This window comes from Dermacentor albipictus, chromosome 5 (assembly GCF_038994185.2).
Source record: "Dermacentor albipictus isolate Rhodes 1998 colony chromosome 5, USDA_Dalb.pri_finalv2, whole genome shotgun sequence".
NCBI lineage: Eukaryota > Metazoa > Arthropoda > Arachnida > Ixodida > Ixodidae > Dermacentor > Dermacentor albipictus.
This window is the reverse complement of record NC_091825.1, coordinates 96917809-96941958: the sequence shown is the minus strand read 5'-3', so window position 1 is coordinate 96941958 and position 24150 is coordinate 96917809. Positions and strand designations below refer to the sequence as shown.

General features: G+C 44.0%; 1 protein-coding gene across 1 annotated transcript; it reads left to right on the top strand.

The window, feature by feature from the left end:
- Positions 1-852: 852 nt before the first annotated feature.
- mof (males absent on the first) lies at positions 853-22163 on the top strand. The gene is made up of 9 exons (XM_065450811.2): positions 853-1087; positions 1189-1266; positions 1375-1544; positions 1620-1673; positions 1752-1916; positions 4659-4748; positions 8737-8971; positions 16622-16772; positions 21750-22163. The coding sequence occupies exons 1-9, from the start codon at positions 898-900 to the stop codon at positions 21967-21969; spliced, it is 1353 nt and encodes a 450-aa protein (XP_065306883.1). The 5' UTR covers positions 853-897; the 3' UTR covers positions 21970-22163.
- Positions 22164-24150: the final 1987 nt, after the last annotated feature.

The following is a 24150-nucleotide window of genomic DNA, read 5'->3' as shown; positions in this document are numbered from 1 at the left end:
ACAAGCAGCTGAATGCGAGGTATCTGGTACAGACCAACGGGGGAAAACTTACAAATCACAATAGCACACATTCAGGCGAGTATGTAAACAGGCGAACTAAGCAGGGAACAAAAACAACACAGCACTGCTTTCATAGGTCCCAAATGATCAGAGTTTCGTCAGAGTTGGTGCAAGCACGCATCCGCAGATAAAACGGGCTCCCACCGTGCATTGACCAATACTTCGAGAGCTGACGCCTACACAATAACCAGGGTAAGTTACAGCACTTGTTTCTGCTCTGATCGTAAAGTGTTCGAATGATGTCGCGACAACGCAAGTACTTGCAATAGGGGCGACGAACTTCCACAACTCCAGAACATCACAAAAGACCGTTTGTACATGTACTAACCAGCCAAACAAACTAACCACGGCAGCGAAGACCACTTAAATCGAACATACAGCGCAGAAACACCTCGTAAAGGTTTCACCATAGAGAAAGGTTACACCTTGTTTGACAGACGCTCACAAGAAATTCAAGAAATGTCCGAAGCGCACTACCGCCGCCTTTTAAAAATCCAACGGGAGCCAAGCCAAATCAGTAATAAGTTGGCTATTTGGGTGAACGCAACGTACCCGTTGCGTTCACCGGGTACGCCCAACGCCGGCCTCGAGACTTTCCAGCCAGCCTTAGCCACGAGCCAGTCCTTTAGCCAACGGCAGCCAGCACGTAAATTGTATTTGTTTGATGCGTTTTTTTTTTGACGTAGTAAACTTCCATAAAAATGCAGTTCCAAATAAACTATTTATAAAATAGAGTTAGTATATGTATTATAAATTTAGTGTTGTAGATTTATTTGCAGGCTACTCGAGGCAAGCCAAGCTTTTCGAATCAAGCCAAGCATCTGTAGTCTTCGTGTCATGTCGGAGGAGAATCGCACTTCTGTGACTCAAGCGAAAGATGGGCCTGCTCAAGCTGAAAACACGATTTCAGGCAAGACATTCGGAGGTTCGGAAAGAAGCCGTAACCGACAAAGTAAAGAACCTATCATGGAAGGAGCGCTTGAGATAGGAGATCACTACATGGTCCGTCGTTCCGATGACACTTGGCGTAAGTTGATATTTACGTCGCAAAAGTTTGTGTCAGCTGTCCTTGCGCCTCTCAGAATTCGTTTTAGGTTGTACATTGATGCCTTATTTGTTGTTGTACAGATCCTGCAGAGATTATTCAAGTTCGCCCGTGCGATCACGACGTAGGAAAGTGGGAGTACTACGTTCACTACGAGGGATGTAAGTGACAAGTCGTAATACGTCAGAAAACTGTATTGCCGCGGCCCGTGGTGTGAACTGGAACTATTTACGTATCTTGTGGCTTTTGCCGTGTGTTTGTCGATGCAGATAACCGTCGTCTGGACGAATGGGTTGACCGTGACCGGTTCAACTTGTCGTCGTCGCAAAAAGAGGAGCTGAAGAACCCGATGGCGCAAACAGACTGCATAGAGCAGTCAGACCGAAAAATTACACGCAACCAAAAGCGGAGACATGATGAGATCAATCACATTCAGAAGGTGATTTTTACATTGTCAAGGCTTATGTACACTTTGTAAGGCGATGCTGGTATTCATATTGCTGCTGCTTTTCAGACATACGCCGAAATGGATCCGACGACGGCCGCGCTTGAGAAAGAGCACGAGGCGGTAAGTGCAACGACGTAGTGTATTTCTTCGTCTTTAAACTAGTATCACGCTAACTTTCGTTCCTTTTTTTCCCAACAGATCACAAAAGTTAAATATGTAGATAGGATACAATTTGGAAAATATGAAATTGATGCGTGGTACTTCTCACCCTTCCCCGAGGACTATGGAAAAGTGCCAAAGCTCTGGATTTGCGAGTTCTGTCTGAAGTACATGAGGCTCGAGAAATCTTACCGTTACCACCAGGTAATTGTAGCAGTGCTGTGTAAGTCTAGGTTAAGGTAGTTAGAAAAATAGTAACCATTTCAGATGCTAGGCCCTGCATCGTGTAGATGCAAGCTGTTATCTCAGTATCGTAGAGCAGAATGTTTCCATCATGTTGATACACTGTAATCAACGGGAGCTGTTGGTGTGTTGCAGGAAGAACATACATACTGTTACTATCGCCACTTGGCTCAGTAACAGATGAACAGCTTGCTTCTCCACTGAGTCTGTTTGATGACCCTACCAATCCCGTGCGCGCAGTCGCATGGTATTTTTCGTATATTGCGGGCTGTCTTTCTTTGCTGGAAAAAGTAGACACGCAAGTGTACTTTGCTGAAAACACGTCTTGTGTGAAAGAGCAGAACAAGTGACAGCGATTCAAGGACACAAATTTTGTCCTCGTGTATTGGTGTTCTTGTCTCACTGTCAAACATTTCACACAAGATGCTTCAAAACCAACTGTCCCGATCAGTTGCGTTACTTGGAAAGACCTGATTTTGACATCTATTATGGCTCTCTACTACCCCCTAATCAACACCTTGATAATTAGAACAACCAATGAAAGGTCAGCTAACTACTTTTAATTACCTAATTGGATATCAGGGACTAAAGAAATTGCCACCAGTTTATCAACAAAACTTTAAACAACATGAACTTTCTTGAAAATTTGGTGCGTGATTGCTGGGATGCCCTATATTAGTACTGCCATTTGTGTTTGCATCCGACAGAAATCTGAAGGTAGAAAGTTAGCATGAGCACATGAAGTCGTAGTATCGTGGAATATGTTGGCAACCATATTGATTTCTCTGTCAGGACTATGCATTTACACAGACCCTACACAGTCCTGCATTTTCCCTAAGCATGTCTTTTAATGTTAAATTAGAAATTGCAGTTCAGCCCTTCACATCTATCCTTACTTAGTGTGTGCCTGTGTTCACTGTAGTGTGTGCTGCATAATTAAACTAGTAAATTATGAAGAACCATACAGTCCTTCAGAGCCTTCCAAAAATAAAAGCATTCTAACCTTTAATGTGCAATTTCTTTTTAATGGGAAATCTCCAAAATTTCTCAAATTATTTCATGACTGATTTATTGTGAAGAGCTTTTGTTATAGTATCAATATAAGCAGTTAATTTGTTATTTTCTTTTGTCTATTACTGTAATTTTTTTGTATTAAAGTCGCAGATAGGCGTGGCCACAATAAATCTGTGCGAGACTTGTCACTTTTTGGAACACATCCTCGATGTGGTGTACTAAGAGCAAACTCTGTGTGAGTGATTTTGTGTGTGACAGCAAGGCGCGACAAAATAGGCCGTTGCATGACCAAATCGCTCGTTCTTGCTGCTCGATTGCTTGGTCCTGAAAGTCTAGAATTCATCATGTGGACCGTGTGAGAGCACCTTGAGCAAATAGCCAGTTACACGTCTGCAGGCCAGATACATGCCTTCCTACGTCGCCACTTCTCCATGTGTTGTTGTGGCACACATCTTCTCCTTGATAGGTGTTGCTCGGTTTGTTTTGCATGCTCATTGCCACTGCATCTCAAGACGAAATAACTGTTTCCGTAGGTTCTACCATTTAGGCGTTGGTTGTATGCACTGTTGAAAAGTCACCAAAGCTTTTTCAGTTCGGTGTCCCAGGGGGTGCTAATATTAGAAGACTTTGTGTGGTTAGTTGTGCAACGGACAATTTTTTTCACTACGATGTTCTTCAGTCACACAATTCTTGAAATGTGGCTGTTTCGGAAATAGACATTTCATAGGTCGGAGCACAGCTGTCAGCAGTAGGGTCCAAACTCATGGGCAAATTGCAGCCCAAATTGCAAGCCACTGTTAACCTTTTACTAATTTAAGCAGATGACCAAGCGTATCGCACTGCCATCTCCTTGTCACCTGCAGCTGTCGCTCGTATGGGATTTCATCGTCAAGCGACAGACTTCGGCGACAGTGATCTGCAACGCATTGCTTGTCACCATCACATGCAAAATAGCTTACACGGGGTTTATACTTTATTCAGGGCACTGCGAGAAAAGAAAAACACAGAGGCACAGGCGGCAAAGCATTTTCGCTGAGCAGCACCTACATAAGGGAGGCTGTCGGAGGCTCGAACTGTTCCTCACAGTTGTCAATACTATGTTGAAGCACTAAACATGACTCACTAGAGTTTTCTAGATCTTCTACTTTTGTGCTATACCACGTTTCTGGCATTGAAGAGGGTGGCCGTCGTCACCACACCTACCTCCACGCCACCATTATCAAAACCCAGGGGAACCAGACCTATGCTACATTTATGCCAACTGCACCCATAATAATACATCTTCTGGAAATGTTGTGCCACTTAGCAGGGGAGCATTCAAACAAAAAATGCTAAAATGACTGCAATTTTTTGGTGGCGCTTATTAGACAAAACGAAATCCCTAGGCATATATTGGAGAAAACACCTGGGCTAGTGAGACTTGCCTGTGGCATGTATTAATTGCAAGAGCAGGCTTCATCATAGGGGGTCGACATGGCTTTCAGACAATGGAGACAGCATGTCAGCTCATGTTCAGCTTAATTATCTATCTTGTGCGCTTGCTGCACGGTATGCACACTCCTCTCCATTTTTTTTCTCTCCTTACACTGCGGTGTGTAGGAGACAGTGATGCTTGAAATGTGCATTTCAGCAAACCTGTTGTGTTCTCATCATTGTGATGATAGTCCCATTTAATGTTGCCCTTTTCAGAGTGAGTGCATATGGAGACAGCCACCTGGCAAAGAGATATACAGGAAAGGCACCATCTCCCTGTGGGAGGTGGATGGCAGAGATCACAAGGTATGTAATCGAAGCCTTTCCAGGCATTCTTCACACTAAATGCCAGTGCAGTTTCATGAAATTGACGTGAGTGATGTGTACTCAAGCATCTTAGCCGGCTTTGCTATCTACCTTGCAAAAAAAGTTATGAATTTTTACCACTCCTCCCAATTGGACAAATGCAACTCAAAATTTCCCAAAAATTGCTCCTGCCTTTCATTAACAGCAGCCTATATTTATGTTTACTGCCCAGGATGAAGGCCCCTGCTTTTAGTGAGACACTATTTGTGAAAATAAACTTACTGTATGCATATACCTACCGTATTTACATGATTGTAAGTCCACTCTAATGTAAGTCAACCCCCATATCGCATGTGAAAGGGGAAAAAAAAAATAGAGCATACCTGCAGGCACATTCCATAATGAAAATGTATTAGTAGCTGGCATAGTCACTGGATTACTAGTCCTCACTAGTGCTGCCATCGCCATTGCTGTTACGATCCTGAAGCACATCGCTGTCCAGCGAAATTCCGCATTTGCATACACAACTGCATTTGCATACACAGATAAGTCCATGCCAAAAGCACTCAACCACACAGAGCCATCAGGGAGACTCTTTTGACATGTCCAGTTGGCGTAAGTTCGCGGTATTCTGCCATGAGCCACTCGTACTAACGGCAGAGCAGGTCCTTAAAAAGCGAAGATCCAGGCTTGTCTCATGACCATGTCGCACCTCACTGGCAGGGACCGATCATGCATTTCAGCGACGTACGCCACAAGCTTGGCCTTCAGCTCCAGAAAGCAGCCTGACTTCGGACCGTGGAACCCTCTTTGCTAGCTGTCACAGGTGAAACTTTTGCTTTGCTGCCGTCGCCACTCTTGCACCATCCATTAAGAAACATGAAACTTGCGGCCCACTGGACAGTTATTTGTTTCTTCAGCGTAAAGGATGGCAGCCCTCTTCAACGCCGCTGTGAATGAGCACTGAATGTTTAGTGTACTTGGAGCACTCATGACGATTGAGGAAGCATGAAAGTAGCATGTGGCCGGCAGTCAAATCGAATGCATGAGAAACTAAAGAGCTACAGGGAAACAAAAACACGCGAGCCACGAGCGGTGTCTGCACTTCCATGAACTATCGACACCCCACATGAGTGCTGTGTGCGCTGTAAAACTATAAAAAATGTTGAAAAATCCTTCCAAAACTTCCCAAAAAGTGAAAAGCTACGGGTGGGGCCGTAGAGCAAACATAAAATTGGAACTACATTGTAGCTCCCCTGATATCCCGTTGGTCTCGCTTTTTTTTCGGTGCCGTGTTTTGGTTTCGATTGTAAGTTAACCCCGCCATTTCATATCTTCAGATTTTAAAAAAAGAGGTTGACTTACAATTGTGTAAATACGATACCAGCTACCCCATATTAGCTGTACAGTGTGTGGATTTTTACTATATTGTTTGGCTGAGAAAAGTCTGTCCTAGAAATCAGACTATGTGCTACTATGTACTATGCAGTTTACTAATGCCTGCCTTCTGTTTTCTTTTTTTTTAAATAAAATAAACACTGCTCTTCACTATTGAAACTGGAATAAGTCGTTTTTCTTTTTAAATATTTAACGCGCTTACTAGAGAGTGACAGCATTGGGCAACATGGTGTCAGCCCGTCTTGACATAAAATAGAGTTCTGTGTCACTTAGGGAATTTGGAAATGTAAGCTTAGTGGATACCCTGGAATACCTAAGTGCCATCCATGTTTAGTGCCTTCACTGTTAGTGTGCTCTCTACTGCACCAGTTGTGGCACCGCTAAGTTTGATAATGACATCAACCTTTCTCACCTGTTGAATTATTTCGGATGTTTACAATCTAAGCTATAACTATCTGCAGTGGCAGCGCTGAGAAAAGTTTCAGAAACAGTGACAAATATTCAATAAATGTAATTAGGTTATTCAAATGAATAGGTGTGTCCAGTTTGCTGCTTTTTTTGCTTGCTTGCTTGCTTGCTTTATGGCGAATGTACCCAAATTCTCTGGCCCTGGAGAACCCCACCTGCCTTCCGAGCGTGCCACAGAACCCGCCCTTCCCTGCCCGCTTATTTTGCCCACCAATATGCTCTTATTTATGGCCTCACTATGAATGTCGTCATTAATCAGTTCAGCGGCTATAAAAGGAGAGCGAAAGTGTGCAAGTTATTGAATCATATAAATAAGAACAACTACAAGTTTCATTGTGTGAAGTAAGAATGCGATTGGATTAGTATTAGAGCTGTTCGTGGAACCCCTGGGTTCCACGGAAATTAGTTTGGGAACCCTTACTTTACAGGATCACACTAATCCTTCGCCCACTTGACAATTCTCCCTAAGTCTTGTTAGAGGATCACACTAACCCTTCGCCCGCTTGACAAGTCTCCCTAATTCTTGTTTGTGGACTTTGGCAGTTGTGTATTTTATGGACAGTTACATGTACATCATGAATAATTCTGCTGGTTGTACCTTATGCAGTGTGTGTGAAAGTGGTAGGTAAAACCAGCTTTTGGAGACGTTGCTTAAAGACACTTTGTAAATTGTTTGAATGGCTTGAAGAGTCTGCAAACACAGTTTCAAGCTCTTCACGTCTTCCATGCAGCTCCATAGCCTGACCTGGATTCCCGAAGCTGTATTCATGCTTGTGTGATGCAAAAAGCATATGACTATTGTGAAAAAATTGCTATGAAATGGCAAGGTTTTAGAATTCATTCAGCTATTTCTGCCAAAGTAAATGTTTAGAGAAGTTGACTGTAACTGGGTGCATGATGACTACTTCCACTGGTTAAAGATAGTGTTGTCAGCAATCGACACTATTGACCTTATCTGTACTTACCTACCTTCAAGCTTGAGATAAACCACCCCATGTAATATGGATGGAAACTACATTGCAGCCTTCAGGGCCAACTTCCTTGGAGTAAAGTAGAGCTGATCAAGCCTGACCTCTGTGTTGTAAAACGTTCACGCTTGTTCCTGTCACTCATTTTGAAGTACTTACAGTGCTTGTACTGTGCTGCTGCATTTTTTTGTATGCTACCATTCTTTTACGTTGCGTATATGTAGTACTCTATTGTTGCTTCACTCCAGTAGTTGTCTGAATTAACCAGTGCGCGGCCATATATCTCCGAATCATAAAGTGCTTGCTCGCATAGAGTAAGGCACATGGTATAGCGGGACTGGATGGCAAGTCCAAATTATCAAATTGTTCTAATGATTAACGGGAAACATGACAGATGAAAGTTCTAGCCGTACATACCTCCCCTCACCATTCTTTTCGTGCTGCATTGTAGTCAAGTGCCTTAACAGCACGGGCAGCAGGTAAAGCCAAAAACACATTAGCAAATGCCTGTTTCAACATTGGAGCATTGCATTTGGTTTGGAACTTAAGATCACTGCCAAAGGTGACTAATAAAAAAAGCAGCAATGTTATGTGGTACTGAAGGAGTGCTGACACATGACTTTCAGTTTTTGAATCTACACCACTCTCTTCTTGCAAGTAAACATGAAACTTGCACATATGAAGGTTGAGAAACATACAGTTGTTTGATACTGAAGTTTGTCTTGGAATGCTGGACTTGGTATCACCAACATGGTCATGGTGTCATGGCACAGAGTGAAATTAGCTGATGTTGTGTGCCAGTACGGCTATGTATGATGACATTGAACAGAAGAAAACAAACAAGAATGCTACGCACGCTTCTGGCTGTGCTTGCAAGTGGTAGCCATAGCAATTTCTGGAACGGAGCAAGCCATTGAATCATGACCTCATTGTGTAGTCACCCTCAGGTTACTGACTCTGAAAGCAGGTCCTTAGAAACAAATACTATTACAGTAAATTATTTAGGGTGCACTGATGCTTGCCAGTGTTCTTTGTAGAGTTTAGAAGCCTTGGACTTTCCTTTAACACAAGAGAATGACATGTTAAAAATATCAGCACTATCTTATTTTAGCGCTCTCAACTCCGGTTATGTTAATTGGTTTCTTGGGGCACAGATCTACTGCCAGAACCTGTGCCTCCTGGCCAAACTTTTCCTGGACCACAAGACGTTATACTTTGATGTGGAGCCGTTCATCTTCTATGTGCTGTGTGAGGTTGACAAGCACGGTGCACATCTGGTGGGCTACTTCTCCAAGGAGAAAGAATCCCCTGATGGGAACAACGTGGCCTGCATCCTTACCATGCCACCATACCAGCGCAAGGGTTACGGAAAGTTCCTCATCGCTTTCAGTAAGTTAAAAGTGCTTCTTGCAAATGCAGTTGTTGACATTGTTGGACAATAGTTGCCTGGTACTTGTTTTTGCAAGAAGTGGAGAAAATTGTGTCCATCATCTGCTGTGGTTGCTTGGTGGCTCTGACGTTAAGCTGCTAAGCATGAGGTCAAATCCCGGCCATGGCGGCCGCATTTCAAGGGGGGCAAAATGCAAAAACGCCCATGTAGTGTGTATTGGGTGCACGTTGAAGGAGCTCAGGTGGCCAAAATTAACCCGGAGTCCCCTACTACAGCGTGCCTCATATAATCAGATCATGGTTTTAGCACGTAGACCGCTAGAATTTAATTCTAATTGTGTCCGTTATGAAGGGAAGGTGTGAACGGGTTGTGTTCTAGGTGTTAGCTCCCCCTGGTTATGAGTGAAACGTTTAAACCCACAACGCCCAACATCTCTTCCTGGATGCACTGAATTTGTAACCTGAATGCCGATTTGAGCACAGGAAACTTTATGCAAAACCCACAGTATCGTCTTTGATGTGCTGGAGTGAAGTTTCAGCTGTCAGTAGCTAAGGAAACCAATTACTAATTAATTACTCACTATACTAATTCATTTAAAACTCAACATTTTCTTCTGGCACAAACGTACTCTCCTTGGCCAGAAATAAAGTTGTATGCAATGGTGTTGGTGTTTTGTGGGGTTAATCAAATTGAATGAAAACCTTAAAGTCTTCATAGAAACATAGCATGCAGTACACTTGATGCATAACATTCCCACTCATGTCATCACGTGTGCACTAGTGCTAAGAACTGAGCTGAAGGTGTTTAAAATAGCATAACGTTCCTCCACGCTGCTGATAGTTGTTTTATGGATGTTCTGATGCGGCTGAGTAACATCTTCTGATTGAGCAGAAGCCTGGGTGAGTTGGCATTTGTTCACATTGAAACAGCATGAACACAATAGCGGCCACAAGAAAGAATGATTACAGTGCTAGTCCCGTCCTTTTTTGCAGTCACAGTGTAACATTTCAGTGGTGAAATAGACCATTGCTGGAATTGACAAATTGAGTGACGTTTATAAGAAGTGATGTTGTGGAACATACTACTGAAGAGGCAAGCAGTTATTGAAACTGAGAAAGTGTAGGAAAACTGGAGTATCTTAACAGCCCACTCATTTGTACAGCTTCTTTGTTTTGGAACAGACGTTTAAAATTGGAACTTGGTAGGGTAGAACAGTTGAAGAACATTCTTCCTCTATAAGATGTACTACCGCATTTACTCAAATCTAATGCGCACCTTTTTTTCAATAATACGAATCTAAAAATTGCATGTGCGTTTGTTAGAATCGAGTACTACCCTAAATCCATGTTACCATATCATCATCGGCATTCGAAAAATGGCTGCCTCGTACGCGTTTCTAGCCTAGCTGCCATAGCTTCCTTCATGTGCATGCCTCCATATGCCTCCATGTTGTACATGTAACCGGGCGCTGGTGTAACCTAATCTACCGCCTGTCTTCCCGTTTTCTGCATTTATTTAATCAGCATGGAAGCACCGACTGCGAAGACACGCTGAGTCCACCATGATGCCACTTTTAAAATGAAAGTTGTCATGTGCGTGGAGCCGGACGGAAATCGGACCGCATCACGGGTGTTCAGAGTTCCCGAAACGTGTGTGCGGTACTGGCGCAAAAAGAAGAATATTTTCGCCAGCAAAGCAACAAGGAAGGGTTTCAGTGGAACGAAGCAGGGCCGCTTTGCCGAAATAGAAGAGCTGCTCACGGAATACGTGCAAGAGCAGCAAGCAGCACAGCGGCCTGTGACAACCGATCTGCTGAAACTACAGGCAACGCAGTTAGCCCTACAAAAAGGACTAATGTGGAGTGACTTAAAAGCAAGCAGGTGCTGGCTATAAAATTTTATGAAAAGAAAAGGCTTTTCTCTTTGAAGGCGGACAGGGATATGCCAAAAATGGCCCGATGAATACGAAGAGAAATTGCACAGTTTTCAGCCCTAAGTTTTGAAGTTGCGCCATAGAAATGGCTACCACTTCGAACAAATTGGAAATGCCGATCAGACACCGCTATACTTTGACATGCCTGCCACCACAATCGTTGAAAGGAAGGGGGCGAAGCAAGTGCGCATTTTGTCTTCTGGCCACAAAAAAACTAGAGTCACCGGAATGCTTTGTTGCACTGCGGATGGGCACAAGCTGCCCCTATATCTTATGTTCAGATGGAAAATGCTCCCGAAAAGAATCGTGTTTCCGAGTGGCGTGATTGTGTGCGCGAATGAAAAAGGTTGGATGACCACGGTCTTGGTCACTGACTGGATTGATAACGTTTGGCGGAAGAGACCCAGTGGCAGTTTAGGTCTGCATGGGATGCGTGTGCTCGACGCGTTCAGGTGCCAACCTTGACCAGTGCATCAAAGACAAGCTGACTGCATGCAACACCGACCTTGTCGTGATACCCGGCGGCATGACATCGCAGTTCCAGCCGCTTGATGTCTGTTTGAACAAGCCAGTGAAAGATAGAATTCAGGTGCTCTACGCCAAATGGCTTGTCAGTGGCTGCCATGAATTCACGCCCACCAATAAAATGAAGCGTGCCTCATTGCAGGGCTTTACTGAATGGGTGAAAAATGCATGGTGCACGATCCCGTCTGCCATGGTTAACAAGGCCTTTAAAAAGTGTGGGATTTTGAATGCCATAGATGGCACCGAGGATGAAATGCTTTGGTTTGTTGATAGCGATAAGAAATTGTCTGATAGCGACGAGCGATACCTATTGCCCCACACGGCTTGTACTGGCACAATGAAAGTCGTGGTGGCAAGGTACGCCATTTTTATTCATCACAACTTTAGTGTATTGGAAATAAATCTGTGTTTTCCAAATGAGAGAAAATGGTATTTTCTATATGAAAGCACAAAGTGTGTGGTATTGAACTCTTTTTTTTTTCTTGGTCATGGAAAACGGGTGCACGCTACAATCGAGGTTTTATTATTACTATTCTTTTTGGTCACGGTAAAGGTGCGCATTACAATCGAGGGCCTGTTAAATCGAGTAATTACAGTAATGCTGCACTGTCATAACCTACATAAAATATACATCAAGTTCGTTCCTCCAGCATGTTTTACTGGATGCGGCTTCCCTGGTCGCTGAGCTGGGTGCAGTTGAAGTCGCCGAAAGTGTGACGTCATGCTGCGGACTGTCTTGAAATTAGGCCATATGCTGCACTTACTAATGCGCACGGTCGGATAATATTGCAGCCGCAGCAATTTTTCTTTGGATATTTCCACATTTTAGGTGTGTTGTTGTCTCTTTATGGCCTGTAAGAGCTTTTATGATAAACTGAAGCGGTATGTAATATTTTTTTCATGTATAACACATTTTGTCATCTTTCGTGCCTGCTTTGTTTGTGGCACTTGCTTCTAAAGGTCTTCTACACAGGCCTACAAGCTGCAATGGGTCTAGTTTGTAAAGCTTTGCTTTGGAAACCCTGCAGCTTGTTTTGAACATGATGCAAATAAACTGCCCACTTGCCGTACACTGTTGCTGTGAATACCTGTATGAAATATTTCTGTACATGCAGCACGCAGCCTACAATTTCGCCTGTCTTTTTCTTGAAGTTCTTGACATCCCTGCCACTACTTAGGTTTATTATACCAGCACAGATAAGCAGGATTGCTGTTGGACATATTGGCTATCGGTCCAGATATCTGTATAACCATGATTATGTAAAGAAAAATAAAGCACTTGCACTTAAAAAAAAAAAACAATGACATAGTCACATCCAGTGTTCAGGATGTTGTATTTACCTGATTTTAATGTGTTCTTTTCTGACAAAAAGTGGATCCGAAAATTTTCTTTGCATTACACTGGGATACGAAACCACATTTGCAGTGTTGGCAAGAGATGGTAACAGCCAGTGTCATGAGAACATGTTGACAGAATGAATTTTTTGTCGGTTGGCGTCAACTACGCATCTTTTGTTACAAAATCGCATTCAAAAGATGTTATTTTACATGCTAAGCTAGCAGCAGCCAAGCTGTGTCACGTGATTGTGGTGCTGCACAGCTTGCACGTGTTGCAGGACGAACTGGTGAAGCGGCCAGTCGAGGCCTGGGCCACCAACCTATTTGTGATTGTTGTGGAACTCTTTAAGGAATGTGGAACATTAAATACGTTGGGCCACACGGTGATCGGCATGTTGCAGCCCATTGACAACGATAAAGAGCTGACAGTTACAGCTGTGGACATTAGGTGCGAATAAATTTACATCCTAAACGATAAATTCTGCAGCCCGATATTGCATTGCAATCGTTTTCTGCTGTAAAATTGAATGTGCCTTAGACTTGGGTGTGCATTCTCTTGCTTTGAACAAAATAACTCTGCATATTAGAATCTGATAAACACAGTACCTTCAGCTACAATTTGCTCTGCTAGTAATTGTTGAGAGGGCCTTATTTTGAAGATACAGTAAAAGCTTGTTAATTCGACACCCGTTAACTTGGAAATTTGGATAATTCGGACGGCTCTATTGGTCCCGGCCAAAGTGCATGTTAGTCAATGGGACCAAACCTTTGTTAATTCTCCAGAATTTGGCCCCACACCGCTTAATTCCGACAAATGCTGACGGCTGTTGCTACATGAAAGTGTTGTAAACCAGCGCTGGCACCACTGGAGCGAAATCAAAACCTGAGAGGCATCGTCATCAATTGGGGGGGTGCGATCGCAGTGTCACTGTACGTCGGTGTCTTCTTTCTTCGCTCCACTGCGCCTTGCGTTGGCGAGTTGGCATCATCTCTTCTTGCAGAGTTTATTTTTTCGTTGTCACCGTGTTTCGCGTGCCACCACCATCGTGCACTACGGTGATGGAAACGCCAGAAAAGCGGCAGAAGTATGAAGCCAAGAACTTGGCAACTAAAGTGGAAATTTTGCAGGCTTTGAAGAACAGCGAATCGCGACAGCATGTTATGGCAAAGTACAGTGAAACCTCGTCAAACCGTAGTTGGCCGGAGCTCGGAAAAAGTATGTACTAAACGGTAGTACTGCTTAACCGACATGGCTTGAGATCGCCCACTTACCTGTCAAAAATGGAACTCAGAGAGAGTGTGATGAAAGGGGGTAAAAAACATGCAGTATTTATTTACATCGCGTGACAAACATGTTATTTTCGTTTGATGCCGCCGCGGCCTAGCAGCGACAACAGCGGCCTCAAACTTGCTGAAGCTGTGAGCCAGCTTTTCAGCCAGCCCCCTCTTCTCAGCAAACACTCGCATGGCAGATTCCTCTTTGGCGTTGCATACTCTCCGTGCATAGGCGCGGTAGCATTGCAGAAGTCACAGGGCACCTTTTCATTGCGGGGTACTGTTCTCATCGCGATGATTGCATTCCTGAGGCAGACGTAATGCGCAGCTTTTGCCACTTTCAGGCCTGAATCGTCCGTGCTGTCGCTTTCCGTGTCTTCCTTATCACTGTCGCTAGGTAACACTTCAACAATAGAGGCAACTTCTTCGCATTCCAAATGCCACACACCGTAGTCAACAGTATACCCACGTCGCGTGCCAGCGCCGACTTTTCGCATCATGTTCAATAGCACAAACAATGTCTAATTTTTCTTCTATGCTAAGCACCCGGTGTCTTTTTTATCAGAGTTTTGGCATAACGTGAATTCTCGCTTGCACGACGCCACAATACTCTCTGGCACGGTGCAGAAATGACGTTGATGTTTATGTTGATGTGGCTTCACGTGCAAACGCACAAGGCGCTTGGAGGCCATTGTGCTGATCTCTGAGGCTTGTTGTTCTGCCGGGCCGCCCAATGGAGACGACGCATCACTTGTTTGCGCGACGAAAAGTGGAAACACTACGTTTTAACTGATACATTCACAATAGGCTGGTATGGTTTATGTGGATACAAAACACATTATGTTCAATGGCTGCTGAGTTGGGGATTTGACTTTACTACATTTAAAGCGAAACTACTGTTTAAGCAGGGACGGTTTAACAAGGTGTCACTGTACAACGTGAAGCGGAGCACATTGAGAATGTTTGTGGAAAATGAACAACAGATTCTTCAAGCCTTCGAAAGCGAGAAGTTTCACACATCAAGAAAGCAGTTGCAAACTGCAGCTCATCCCCAGCTCGAAGAAGCTTGGCTCCAGTGGGTTATGACTGTCGCAACGTGCATCTGCCTTTGAGCGGACCTCTCATCATGGCATAAGGTGAGAAGTACGCTGCAGTAATGAACATTGAATCATTCAGAGCTTCAGAAGGGTGGTTTGCGAGGTTTTGGGAGAGACACGAACTCGTCTTCAGAAGTGTGTGCGTTGAAAATGTCAGCGTTGGTGAAAGAGTGACCACCCAGTGGAAAAACATGAAGCTGCTTGAGCACATCGCTGCATATGAACCAAGCGTAATTCAGTGCAGATGAAACTGCTCTATTTTTCAGAGCTCTGCCCGACAAGACGGTGACTTTCAAAGGGGACCCGTGCATTGGTGGCAAGAAGTGCAAGCAAAGGATAACTGTGCTTCTTGCCGCCAATATGACTGGCACGGAGCACTTGCCACTTGTTGTCATCGAGAAGGCACATAAGCCACGTTGTTTTAAAAACATCAAAAGCCTTCCTATCGAGTACAGAGCGAACAGGAAGTCTTGGATGACCTTGGACATTTTTCGAGGCTGCCTGCAGCAGTTAGACTGGCACTTCATGTCTAAATACTGCAAGATAATTATGGTTGTTGTCAACTGCAGCGCACATAACTGTGGAGTCGAACTGAAGAGTGTCAAGGTAGTTTTTTTGCTGCCCGGCACTACATGTGTCCTTCAGCCGATGGACCAGGGTATCATTCACTAAGTGAAGTCGAAGTACCAAAAGTACCTGCTACAGCGAATGATCTGATGCTCAGAAGTTGGAAAGCTGTATGAACTGGACTTACTCAGCGCAGTGCACATCATTGCCCTTGCGTGGAAAAATACACCTCTGCAAGTCATCGCCAACTGTTTTCGGCACAGCAGTTTTGTGAGGCCTGAGCATGCGGCAGTAACAGACGAGGTGTCAGCCGAGTCCACCGATGATGACTGCCTGACCTTCAATGCTGTCCTTCCCACAGATGTGTCCCTTCAGGACTACATTGTGATTGATGATTGTGTCACCACGACTGGTCTCCTGACCAATGAAGAAATTATTAATGATGTCACGGGTGCCGGGGAAGACTATGATTCAGACTAAGAGTCATGTGAGGAGGTGCAGCTGTGACCTCATCGCATCTCACGAGAAGTCACGGAGGCGCTTTTGATATTGGAGGACGTTTGCCTGAGCACTTCCGACAGTTTGTGGGCTGTTGGTCACTTGGAAGAGTTAAGAAAAATTGTGATGTCAGCCGGAATCTGTGCGTAAAAGCGGATGACTATATCAAAATACTCCAGTAAATAAAGGTATGCTTCTCCAACTTTATTTTAAGGATGTTTTTCCTGTTGATTTGTTAATTCGGCATTTGGATAATTTAGACATTTTTCCCAGTCCCATGACATCTGAATTAACGAGCTTTTACTGTACATAGTGGCATACCAGTTTGGTCACATTTGGGTTTTGTCCTCGATGTCCCCGTAAGTGCACATTATGTTGCAATAATTGTGCTGATTTTCACTTCTACGTTTTCTCCAGGCTACGAGCTGTCAAAGTTGGAAGGCACAGTTGGGTCCCCTGAGAAGCCTCTCTCTGATCTGGGCAAGCTCAGCTACAGGAGCTACTGGTCCTGGGTGCTCCTCGAGATCCTCCGGGATGTCCGTGGAGCCTTGTCAATTAAAGACCTTAGGTGAGAATGAAAATCGTTTGCCGTGGTTGTGTTAAAAGTTGGAGTGAAAGCTACTGCAGACACACGTGTACGCACGCATGCGCAGACAGACAGACATTTGTGCAATGCAGACCTGTGCAACCTTGCTTTAAAGGTGCAGTTTATAAGCATATTCGTATCTTCTCTTCTTTTTGCATAACAGCACTATGTTACTGATGAAATATCATTCATGGCATCTCAGTTTCACTACCTACTAACTCCTGCATATGTGCCAGAGACTAGCAGAAAGAATGCCTCTTGTTAGATTAAAATCACCACGGCACTGCTAGTGGCTTGAGTCATGTGCTTTGAATGTCTCGAGTGAAATGTTTTCGAGAGACTGTATTGCGGTGTCACAGTTTTGGGGCTGCAAGCTGTCTTGCCGTGTTTTTTCATGTGGCAAGCAAGTGTACTCTGAAGTTGGAGGCAATTCAGTAACCTAAATGTGGCATTTAAAATGCAGTTCTTCATTTACTTGGCAAAAGCTTTAGTGCTTGTCATTATTCATGTGCAAGTATTCAGTATTTTCAAATACCATTTTTATTGGAATCTAGGCCGATAGCCTTTGCAAATAATCATATACCAAACTCTAGGGTCAGCTTAGATTCGAGAATTTTAAAAAATGCGCCAGTCTGTAACTCCATATGATAAATATGGTACATAGCTACTGCCATCTAGAAAAGTCAGTATCGCAGCCGCTGTTAGCTGCACCAGTAGCCAACCGAAGTACACTTGCGACATCGCCATTTCGACCTGTGTCGTATCGGTACGGGGGCTAAGCATCGGCGTGCGGTGTGCAGCATGGCGTTATTGTAATGGCACCAAACAGGCGATGCCACAAACGAAAAGTTATGCTAGCCACAGAGGCACCATCAAACGTTCGTTCAAGCCGGGCGGTACTTCAGCATTGATGAGACAAACGTCCGTCGTTGGAGGGAGCAACAGGAGATACCTTTTGCGTGTGCCGCAATGGGCAGATGATAGCAATAAGCACACGATAACAGAGAAGTGCTCTTCACCGAAATCACGCCGTGTTTCGACGCACAGGAGCCACGCCGCATTGCCTGCACATGCGTGGGTGCACCAACGTGAGGTTGCGTGCATCCTCAAGCGTACGAAACTAGCAGCAATGATGACGTCCAGTGAGCTTGGCATGTTCATATTAAATAAATGCCGCTTTCATTTTGTGAACGCTGTCCTCACTTTTTTGTTCAGCTTACATTCGAGGTAAGCTTTTTATTTTTTCTGGCTTCAGACATTCGGGGGCCGGCTTAGAATCGGGGCCGGCCAAGATTTGAGTATATACGGTACCATATTTGCACAAATCTGACAAGCGTCTTTTATCCCAATAAAATTGGACTGAAAATTCCCGGCATGTTACAATCGGTTACGACGCCGAAACTGCGTTTGTGCCGTTGGCAACAGCCTGCTGTTAGAGCTGTATCAGCAGCATCATCGTCGTCATGAGATGGCAGCAGAGCGCATTTTCTTGAAGGTTGCTGTAGGTCTACTGTGGCTTCATTTTGTGCACAGCTACGATCGCTTTCGGAGATGCTATCACTTTCGCGAGATTTCACGCGATTGGGTCCCTCATGCGTTGGTGCATACTGCCACCAGCGTCTCTGACACTGTGCTGAGCTCACTATTTAAGTAGACTGTCAGGAACGCTGTATGCTACAATATTTTGACAAGTTTGATGTAAGTGATCGCTCAAGAATACTGTCTTGTTTGCTTGGTGTTTGAGGCCAATGAAGCACGAATGGTGACGACGACATGCTGCTTTCATTATGAAAGCTCATTAAAACAAATAAGTTTCCATTCTGTGACAATTTTACATGTCTCGTTTTTTCTAATCGCAAACGTGGGGACATATTATACTTTTCTTTTATAAATCTGGCACATATTACAGTCAGGTGCATGTTACATTCAAATACACTTTTATTTTCTTTAAGCCTGCAAAAATTGGCTGCTTGTTAGATTCGGAGGCTCGTTACATTCTGCATGTACGGTATTCAATTGAATCTTATGCTTTTCAATGTTCACTTCGGTTCGTATTTCAGTATTTGAAATTTTCAAAGTACAGTTAAACTTCGTTATAATGAAGTTAGTCAAATTTGCACTTTGCTTTGATACCGTATTTACTCGCATAATGATCGCACTTTTTTTGTCAGAAAAATTGAAGCAAATTCAGGGGTGCGATCATTACGCGGGTTAAATTTCCCGGGAAAAAAAAAAAATTTTTTTTCGTCCGCGTTTGCTGCGGGATGCGAGATTGCGGGTGCGGGACACCAAAACAAAAATGGCGGCTAGCGGAGCGAGCCGAACGCGCCGAACGCGATTTTTTTGTTCTTCTCGTGAGTACATCGCGTGCATTGAAACAGTTTCTTCCGTATTAGTGATGAATAATATCGTTAATATCAGCAAGTTTGCGGCAGTAACGTAGCCATGTCCACTTTGAGGAGACAGAAATAGGTGGGCGCGCTTAGCTGCCAGTGACAGAAACACATGACGGGCATGCTGCGGAAACTGCGGCATCTGTCTTCACTACTTTCCGCTAAGGGTGGGCGAATATCTTAGCTGTGTTACAAGCGTCGGCGTATGAATCGGGTACACTTTTAACGTATCAGAGTAAACGTGGCTACTATCATTGCCGCGCGCGATTTGTTGCGTGCTCACGAGTGCAAAAGCAGATGAAAATAATCGAAATGCGCCTTTATTGTTTTTGTTGACATCAACCATTATAAAGCCAACCCATAATAAAGGCAAGTTTGGTTGTACCTCATTTTGTCATGGAAGTGCGGAAAGTGATGAAAGTAATGAAATGAGGCATTTACTTAAGAATGTTTAGTGCGTGCAGGCCGCTTGGCTTGTCTTGAAGAGTCGTTCACGTAGCATTCGACAGGTGGTAAGCGCGATCATTATTCGCTAGACTTAGCACACGACGACAGGTGGTAAGCGCGATCATTATTCGCTAGACTTAGCACACGACATATCGCTGCGGCAAGTTCGGGGTGCGATCATTACGCGGGAAATAAAAAAAATCGAATTTTGACGACAAATTTTAGGGGTGCGATCATTACGCGAGTGCGATCATTATGCGAGTAAATACGGTATATTGAAATTTTGTTATTATTTAGCCCATTCGCTGCCGCCCGTTGTGCGTGCGTGCAGGCGATCTGTATCATGCATTTTTTTCACTGAAAGTGCGCAGTTAGTTAAAAATGGTTGAGGTTTAAATACATGGTGTTCTATGGACAAGAAGTTATTAAAAGGTAAATACTTCATTATATCGAAAATTTCGTTATATTGAAGTTCGTTATACAGTTAAGCCTCTAAATGATAGTACAGTCAAATCCACTTATAACAATCCCCGATATAACACTGTAACGGTTATAATGACCACATTTCACTGCAATAATGATTTTCTGACCCTGCCTTTTGAAACTGCTTCCAAGTATAATTAACATTCTTTAAATTGCCGTACTTTTACAATGAACACTTAACCTGGTCAAGGTAAAAGCGAAGTACCAGAGCGCGGGAGCTTGACGAAACTGGGCACATGGCAGCGCACGCCCTTCTCCAGTCCAACTGTGGCAATGATACGGCCTTCGAGATGAGTGGGCAACTGAGTGCCGCATGCAGATTTCGACTCGCTTTCAAGGCACGCTTCCAGGGAAAGGCAGCATAACAGCATGGCATTGGGCGTACAGGGGCACGTGCGCCGGTGCAATATTGTATGGCACAACACGGATTTTCTCGTTTTTACACAATTGTCCATGCTGCGCAACATGTATTGCGCCTATTTCACCGATTCGGAACGACCATCTATGTGCCTCTATCATGGGAACAATCGTCACTTAAGCGTTTCCGTCGTTACTGTCGATATTCACGTGGCCCGAGTTGGCAATAACGTTGCACCACGTGCTGCCTCCACGCAATGTTCCTAAGGATCGGCAGTTACTGTGCCGTTATCAGGAGATCAAGGTTTGGCAGCGCTTGATTTGTGCATTGCCAATTGCTGCTATCAGTTCGCGGTGATGTTCTACCTTTTGAACATCGCAGCATAGAAACGCATGATTTTACAGCTCTTGTCTGGCTGACATGCAGTTGTAATGCCGAGACCATGATGTCCGAGAGCTTCACTGAATGGTGGCGTGCCGCAGTAGTTTTCAAGGTTTACAGTTCCTGCCCACAACGATACTTTGCTCTCTTGTGTAGAGTGCAGTCATATTCTGCTGGTAGTAAAATATATCGCAAGCTCTCGAATTACTAATGCTGGCTGCGCTTGCAGTTTAGAATGGCAGGTGATCGAAACCGGGCACTGTTTTTAAAGAGTTATACGACACCGTATTTCGTTCCTTAGGTGAACATATCTAACAAAAATTTACGGCTAGGTGCGGCAACGCACCAGGAACAAGAAAGACACTGAAAATCTGAATTTAGGACCAAGGTGCTGCCGAATTGCAGCTGCTGACACTAGCTTCAGTGCGATAAATATTCAGTGGTTTTTAAGGACGAGTTCGTATATAACGAACTACTGATGTAATGACCAATTTTTTGCAGAACTGTTGAGTTCATTATAAATGGGTTCGACTGTATGCACTAGTACAGTCAACCACGAAAGTTTACGGACCACGGTATCTCAGAAAGCGTCCGATTTCCAAGCAGCCTGTTATGGCACTCAGTAAAACCGAACATCACAACGTTGTTCACATATACCGGTAGAGGCTGTAAATGTAAATACGAGGCTGTGTTGTGAGGCTGCGCAGATATTCAGCTTTTTCTCAGATTTCGTGTTCCGTAAAATTTCGTGCTTGACTGTGCAATATACCGAAGCCTTATGCAAATTCCTGAGGTGAAGTAAATGCACAAATTGAAAAATGCAGTGTAGGGCCTTGAAGACTCTTCGCATTTGTGATTTCATGGATGCTGAGTCGCTTGAATGTTGGTTCATTTCAGCCAGATGACCAGCATAACCCAGGGGGACATAGTGACGACACTGCAGAGCCTCAACATGGTGAAGTACTGGAAGGGCCAGCACGTGATCTGCGTGACACCCAAGCTTGTGGAAGAACATCTGAAGAGTGCCCAATACAAGAGGCCGCGACTTCAAGTTGACATCTCTTCTCTGCGCTGGACACCTCCGAAAAAGCGACCCAAGCAAGGAAAGAAGGCCTAGCTTTTCACATAGGACATGCTCTCGTGTAAAATGGGCTGGCATATTGGCACAATACTGCAATGCGCACAGGATTGAATATGCACACCTGAGGCACATCTTTCGCTATTTAAGAATCATCGTCATTATCTGCATCATGAATTTGTACTATTTTGTAATATAGAATATAAATAAACTATCACATGTTGATTCGTTAACCACTGTGCTATTGAATTGATAAAAGTGATGCGATTCCTGTGTTCATTGTGTCAAGCTTCCTAAACGCGCTACATCAGGGTGCACTCAGGCATAATCTGAATAATTTATGCTGAGTCTATGCTAGGATTTTGTCTTTGCTGTCTTTCTGGAAAACACTCAGTTACTCGTGACTTTGTAATGCGATTTCGTGCTGTCATAGAGGAGACTTGTGTTCTTTGGACCTAGAGAAAATGAACTGGTAGTGTACTGTTGTTGGTATGGACGAGTGGCATTCAAGTATTGTGGCGTGGCGCTGTTGAACTGAGGGTAACAACTAACGAGGCTGTTAATGACGTACGACCGCACTCTAATTTTTTGCAAGAAAGGGTGTGCATTGTCTAAAATATTGAATGTCAAGGTATCTTATTGACCAACATGTACAACAGTTAAGGAGCATTTACTGCACCAACTATACCGACAGAATCAGCGCGGTGGCTGCAGTTTTCATGATCTCATGCAATTTGCAAATTATGCACTCGAAACGTGTTGGGTGGACTCATACAAAACTGCTATAACAAGAAGGGCCTCTTCACCTTCACAGTGTAGAAGTTGCAGCAATGTCATACAAGCTTCTTCTGCAAGCCTCTGCAATCTGCAAAGGCAGTGCTAAATGTACGAAAGTTGTAGTCGGGCAATAAGTTTGCTAAATTGCAATAAATATCGTGTGGACCTTTAATGATATCAGAGAGACAAAGGAAACTTGGTATGATTGTAAGTTTCATTAAACACAACTTCACTGTATTTGTGTGCTGTTTGTTCGAAATCGCATATATAGTAGGACTCTGAAAATATTTACCGAAAGATTCGGTCCTAATCGTGCCCCTCACAGAATACAAGAGATGTAGTCAGCAGCGACAGTTCTGGTTGCAACATCTTTTGATGCTTTGTCCAATCACAATGCACTAGAAATGTTTTTGCTCTACATGGGCCTTCTTGTTTAAGAAAAAAAATTACGCTGACCCGACACAAGTCTTGGAATCTGTGGTCAATCAAATGATGTAAATTTGCCCATTTCATTCCTGCGTCTTTGGTGTAAAGGAAATTGGCATGCTCATTTGCTCTTGCGCACCTGTGCTGCACAATGTGATACATGCGGAAATCATATAAAAGAGCTAGTTGGTGTCATTACAATCATAAATGTGATTGTGGCATAATTTTTCATAAAGGTTTCATAAAGAAAGCTTCGGTTTAAGCAGAAGAGAAAGGAGAACTGTATGTTAGCCATTGCGTCTGTGCCAGTGCTTTACACCAGCGGCTAAAATATTGTTGGTCACTGCATCCATAGTGGCAACCAGTGTGTGTTCAGATGCATCTGGCATTACTGATTAGTGCAGTGCATCTGCAAACACTGTGTTGAATGCAGTCGAACCCGCTTATAACAACATTCAAGTGCCACGAAAATTCCATTGTTATAACCGATAATTGTTATAACCAGGTTGCATGAAAAGAAAGTCAAAATGGGGGATGGCATAGCTGTTTAAAAAGAACTATAATGGCGGGGAGGTCAGTTCTCCTCCCCACCAGCTTCCTCCATGTGGCTTCTTGTTGTGTTGACTCGTTTTAACTGTTTAACTCTGCTTCCTGTATGCTCCGATCGCATGTTGTTAACAAGCCGTGGCTGTTGGCATTCAAGAATGGCACTGCTATAACAACTGCAAATAGAGGTCATGGGCGGCAAGTGACGTATGAGCTCTGCTGAGGCAACGCTTTGGTGGCCCCAAAAGGCGCCTTCCAAAATATACGAAAAGGTTGTTGCGGCAGCATCTCAGCTTGAGAAATCCAGAAGAACTGCTGGGATATGATCGCCACAAGCATCTCGCCGTATACTTCCCACGTGCTTGCGCGAGAAAACCGCACGTCCGTCAGCCTTGCTTGCTTTATGCAAAGCTTGCCGACATCCTTCTCCAAGGCATCCAGGTGCCTCACGCAGCCCATGAGGGACTGAAT

What these genes read in the sequence shown, in the direction of transcription:
- mof (XM_065450811.2), top strand. Translation starts at nt 898, where the DNA reads ATGTCGGAGGAGAATCGCACTTCTGTGACTCAAGCGAAAGATGGGCCT. An exon ending in TCGTTCCGATGACACTTGGC is followed by an intron (nt 1,088 to 1,188) that starts GTAAGTTGATAT and finishes GTTGTTGTACAG; the next exon opens with ATCCTGCAGAGATTATTCAA. An exon ending in TTGTCAATTAAAGACCTTAG is followed by an intron (nt 16,773 to 21,749) that starts GTGAGAATGAAA and finishes GGTTCATTTCAG; the next exon opens with CCAGATGACCAGCATAACCC.